At 39.6% G+C, this 5531-nt stretch overlaps 1 protein-coding gene across 1 annotated transcript; it reads right to left on the bottom strand.

Annotated features, from left to right (window-relative positions):
- Positions 1–1920: 1920 nt before the first annotated feature.
- LOC111649020 (butyrophilin subfamily 3 member A2-like) lies at positions 1921–5453 on the bottom strand. Its single transcript, XM_023398758.2, has 4 exons — positions 5102–5453; positions 3870–4157; positions 2869–2988; positions 1921–2611 (listed from the first exon to the last, which is right to left on the bottom strand). The coding sequence occupies exons 1-4, from the start codon at positions 5400–5402 to the stop codon at positions 2139–2141; spliced, it is 1182 nt and encodes a 393-aa protein (XP_023254526.1). The 5' UTR covers positions 5403–5453; the 3' UTR covers positions 1921–2138.
- Positions 5454–5531: the final 78 nt, after the last annotated feature.

Raw genomic sequence — 5531 nt, 5'->3', positions numbered from 1 at the left:
TATTTCATGCGAGGACGTGTTCACACGGTGCTATTAACAAGAAAAGAGCTGCTGCAGATTTAGAAATACACTCGCTGTGGTCAGCCTTCAACACGATGTAGATTTGCTTCACACATTTATGACGTTTCATGAACTTATTAAACCACTAACACCCACATCAGGTCAGTGTTGGCTGTAGCAACAGAATCATGGGTCTAATAATATATTTATACATATATATATATATATATATATATATATATATACTCTATACAGTGACAATAGAGCTTCACGCTGTTTTCTGTGAGCTGTTTCTCACGCTCTGACATTCCTGTTGAACTTTATTAAAACCCTGTGTCTCTATAATGCGCCAATTATTCTGACCACATCCCTGTGAAAGTGTGTGAACGCAGACAAAGACACAGACACAGACACAGGACAAACTACACACTTCCTCCTGCTGTCTTCAGGCACAACACGATGTAGTGAAGGTGTACAACGTCTCCCTGCTCCCAGTCAGTTCTCCATTTTTATACAAAAAAATGTAATTGTGTGATGTTTATTTTAATCGTTACTTTGATTTGTTTGTTTCATATTAAATGTTGTGAAGTGCTATACAAATAAAGTTTTATAATCATTATTAGTATTAATGGCATTAATGTAAATGTGTATTGTCTCATGAGCAGACAGTAAACACAGGTAAACTCTACATATAAACACGTTTAGGGGGAAAAAGCATCAAACAGTTTGGAGGGAATCAGCTCTGGGTCAGTGGGTCGTGTCTTTGGCTCCATCTAGTGGTGAAAAAGTAACAATGCCCCAATCTGATGGACTGAAGGTCAAGGTTGTCAGCATGAACGCTTTGACACGATGGAGAAACCTGTGCTGCAGATCATCATTAGAATAAATGCATATTCTCTGAACTCACCTTGTGTCACGTCTCCAGTAAAACCATCAGACGGTCGACGTTCTGCTTCCCTCTTTGTAGAACGTTCTGTGTATGAAAACAATTAGTTCCACCTTGTTGTAAGATCGATCTAAAGCTGTCAAGGGTGTCCCTCAAAAAGCCTTTTGAAGCTGTCACGACTGGCAAAAATAAACTCACACTGATGGTTTCAAACACAAATGAGTCCTCACAACCACAGCAAGACATGTATACACACATGTACATGCCCTAACAGAAGTTGATCTGTAATAAAGCTATACCACTATATCCCCCAATAAACGAGAACTTCCAAGATCAAACTTTTATTACCTACCTTACCTCTTACCTTTTTGAGACTGTCTGTGCTCCTGTGTTTCACAGTATAAATTGCATAAGCGTTTGAAAAATAGATCCAATCATTTCCTCTTGCCATGTTAAGACTTTCATTTTGAAGGTCAATCAAAATCGTGGAGATGGTGTTTGTGTGTTTCTCTCAATATAAATGTGTGTGTGTGTGACTAAGCCTATGTGGTACGATCTCTACCAGGTTAGCCACTGGGGCTCCGCTTTTAAGATGAAACTTGTCTTCAAAAATGTGATATCGGAGCGAAAACTACAAGTCCTATTGAAAAGATCACCTCACCACGACGCTAAAATGGTTGAAAAAGCAGCAAATATTATTTGAAGTACATTACTTTGAAAAATTTGATGCCAAAATGATGATTTATCCAAGTAGTGTGTGTGTGTGTGTGTGTGTTTCTGTGTGGCTGTGTTTATAAACGTCACAGAGATCAAGTTTCCTAACGAGCTGTTTCTAACACCTGTGTCTAGCTGGAGGACAGAGGTGACACAGAGCTTAGTGCGATTTTGGCTCGGCAAGCTTCTCAAACAACTGTTGTTTCTGAAAAAATGGTAACTCCCAAAGAACCATGAGCGGAAGTGTTGCTAGGTTGTAAACACAGTTTAAAAATGTCAAAACAGTTTAATTTGGAAGAAAATTCAGGCTGTTCAAACACTGAATGTTCACAGAACTGTTGTTTATTATGAAACCTCCAGAAGTAAGAATCAACACAATCGTGTGTGAAAAAAGTGTGAGAAGTGTGAGAAATGAAAAATACAATAATACGAAACTAAAAACAGGTTCTTCCTTTTTTTTTTAAAGAAAACAAAAAGATTTCAATTGGTTCCAACTGAATGCCTTGGTTTTATATTTGATTCATTTTGCATTTAAACTTCAAACTCTTTCAGTCCCACATTGTTTTCCCTCCATGTTCTCTACTTCCTTCTTTTCCATTGCTCTAACTAAACTCTCTGTTGTCTGTAATAGTTTCTCTGCGTTCAGTACCAGTTTCTCAAGTTCTTCCTGTCCGTCAATCAGGCCCCATCTGTAATTAGATGTTATTTCTTCTAGCTTTAGGTATCCAGTTGTATTATTGCATTTTGTATCGTCTGTTTCTTTCTCCAGTGACTGTAACTGTGTTTCATTTGCATCCAGCAGTTCCTCCATCTTCTTCTTTCGCTGTGTGAGTTTATCTTTCTGATTTGTGAATTCCTCCTTCTGTTTCATCAGTATACCAACCATGTCTTCCTTATTCCTCTGTAACTCTGCAGCAATTTCCGCCATTTTCATCTCTGTATCCTTTATTTTCTCATTCTCTGCCATGAGCTGATGATTCTCTCTTGGCAGAATCATATTAGTTTCAGTTTCTGCAAATGGAATCAGGAAACTCTTGAGTTTTAAGTGCACATCTTGTTTGATGCTGTTTTGCAAGAAGAAGGTGTTGATACTGAACAGGATACACAATCACAGCTGAAACATGACACTGAAACTAAAACACTAACAAAAGCACAGGTTAAAGATTCCATTCCAAACCAGTTTATACATGCATTTTGACTTTTACTTGTAAAACCCTTAAATGTTACAAAGATGAATAGAACATAAAATGTATTAATATGTCACTTACTATTTTTGTTACGCCTCCATTTCCAAACAGAAAGGACAACAGCAAGAACAGTCACAAAGCAAGCAACCAAGCTGATGGTGATATGAGCAGCAGAACTACACGGCGCCACAAAGAAATCATCTGAAATAATAAAACAATAATAGTTACTCTAATACACAGTATGTAGGCATATCAGGTACTGCAATAGACTGGTTTACATATCCTATCTCACTGACAGAAGTTTCACTGTCTCTTGTGGAGACTTAATATCTGACGCCTCTTCACTGACTTATCAGGGTTCAGTCCTGGCACCTCTTTTATTCTCTTTATATTTGCTGCCCTTGGGTGACATTATAAGCAGATTCAATATTCCGTATCATCTATTTGCAGATGACATCCAACTCCATCTCTCATTCAAGCCAAGTGAGGCTTTTAGGATAAACTAGCTCCTAGACTGTTGGGCAGCTATCAGGGACTGAACAGCAGAAAACCCCTTACAGCTCAACGCTGACAAGTCAGAGGTTTTGAGTCCAGGATTGATCGTTCCCATGATCATGCAACACATAGGGCTCCTTTCCTTAGTTTCCCACTCCAGACTGCATAATTTAGGGGTTATATTATATATATATAGTTCACAGCTCGCTCTCTAACGTAAAGTAGGTTAAACCTACTGTCTGTCCCACACACCCGTTAAAAGACTTGCAGTGAACGCTGCACCCAAGTTGTGGAAAGCTCGACCTGCGCCTCTAAGGTTTACCGATTCTGTGGAGTCATTTAAAAGTAATCTCTGTGTGCTAAGTCTGTTTCTTATGTACTTTATTTGATACTGTACTGCATTCCTGTGTTGAATGCCTTCTATGTTTTTGCATTTTGTAACTCTCTCGCTCTGTAAAGTACTTTATTACTCATGTCTGAAAAGTGAAGTGTTGTATAAATAAACTTTACTTACTTACTTAAAGGATACCTCAGCCAACTGGAGCTACAAAGATGCTTAATGAATTAAGAAAAATAAAGATTTCTACCTGGAACATGAATCTGTGTCTCTCTGCTCTGGTTGATGATCTTCTGTTGGACTCTACAGGTGAAGTTGTTGCTGTGTCTCTTCTCCACAGTCACTCTGCTGCTGACAGTATAGAGGTCATCAGGACCTCTGACCGTCTCTGTAGGTCCAGCAGAGAGCAGCTTTCCCTCACCGTCCAGCCACAACAGCTCAGGCTCTGGATGCCAGCCTTTAGACTCACAGTGCAACACCGCTCCGCTCTTGGATCTGTCAATCCCTGCTAAACTCATGACCAGTGAGGAAGTCGTCCCTGATGAACAGAGTCAGACATTTCAACAGAGGCTTTTTTGATTGATGGCAATCAGTTTCACATTATATCCACTGGTCCCTGTTGTTAAGTGTAACACAGTCTATATTCCAGAACTGTAGCAACACAAGTGACTTTAACTGCGCGTTTATTCTAGATAACACCAGTACATGATTGATACTAAAAGTATTTTTGGGAAGTGTATTTTTTTAATTCCTTTAAATTGCTTTTTTCTTTCTTTACACTGCTGACTGAAATCAAATCATGCATTCAACATCCAACCATCAGTTGAGGACTGATTTCTGTAAACAGCAGTGAATATGAAGCAGTAGCTGCACAACAACAACAAAAACTACAATAATAAAAGACCATGCACATCACACCATCTGCAACGCCCGTTAACCCGTTCATGTTTTGACCCTTGAAGACTCAGCGGTCATTACTTCATAATTACCAGTGAAGACAGCAAGGCTGGTATTTTTTTCATGTTGTTTTCACGTTGTGATCAGAAGCTGGTCTTTAGTGTTTACCTTTCTACCCTAATGTCTTAGTGTGGACAGGAATGACTGATACTTGGATACAGTGGTCCATGACTATAGTAAAGTTGGGGGACATTTTCCCCTTTCCCAATTCCAACACCCCTTCCTCCAGTGCCACTGCTCAGACGACACCCATCTTTAAAGTCACCCTTCATTTTGATCTCAACTACACACCTGTAAAGTTTTGTCACTGTAACTTTTAGGGTTTCTGCGCAATCGTGAACACGAAATCTGTTCACAGACATAGAGACTCTGCTGAAGTCATCAAAACTGTGATACTGAGGTAGCTCCCACTACAGTAGCTCTCTCCAGGACCACATTTCAACGTGGTGACACAAACACAACCTGGCAATGTGAAACCAGCCCCACAATTGTAGCTGGTATTAATAATAATAAATGCATGCTTACCAACAACAAGTTGTACAGTAGAGTCTTTACCCAAATGTGGGAAGAAGCATCTGTATATTCCATTATCTGACATTTTGACTTTGCAGAGTTCTAATGAAATGTCACCATGCTTCAGTTTGTTGACGTCCACTGATGTTCGGCCTTTGAAGGATTGATGCTGGTTAATATGAAGCTCTTGATTTTTGTGCCACACGTGGACAAATCTGGGTTTCAAGTCAGGTCTCGCCCACTCAAACGTCATACCAGCAGCATCCGCAGCCGGTTTCAGATGGCATGGCAAAATAACATCATCACCAATCATTGCAATTACTGGCTGAGTTGGTCCAACTACCTGAGATAGACCTAGAAAGACAAGAAGGAATCATCCTGCCCTCAGGCTCAGACCTCTCTTTTCATGTCTGGAACACTGAATATTCAACACCACAAATAT

The sequence above is a fragment of the Seriola lalandi genome, unplaced genomic scaffold (genome assembly GCF_002814215.2).
Source record: "Seriola lalandi dorsalis isolate HSWRI2012SDOR001 ecotype SW California unplaced genomic scaffold, Sedor1 jcf7180002049827, whole genome shotgun sequence".
Classification (NCBI taxonomy): Eukaryota; Metazoa; Chordata; class Actinopteri; order Carangiformes; family Carangidae; genus Seriola; species Seriola lalandi.
This window is presented reverse-complemented; position numbering and strand designations above follow the sequence as displayed.

What these genes read in the sequence shown, in the direction of transcription:
- LOC111649020 (XM_023398758.2), bottom strand. Translation starts at nt 5,402, where the DNA reads ATGATTGGTGATGATGTTATTTTGCCATGCCATCTGAAACCGGCTGCG. An exon ending in TACTGTACAACTTGTTGTTG is followed by an intron (nt 4,158 to 5,101) that starts GTAAGCATGCAT and finishes TCTGTTCATCAG; the next exon opens with GGACGACTTCCTCACTGGTC. An exon ending in ATGGAGGCGTAACAAAAATA is followed by an intron (nt 2,612 to 2,868) that starts GTAAGTGACATA and finishes TTCCATTTGCAG; the next exon opens with AAACTGAAACTAATATGATT.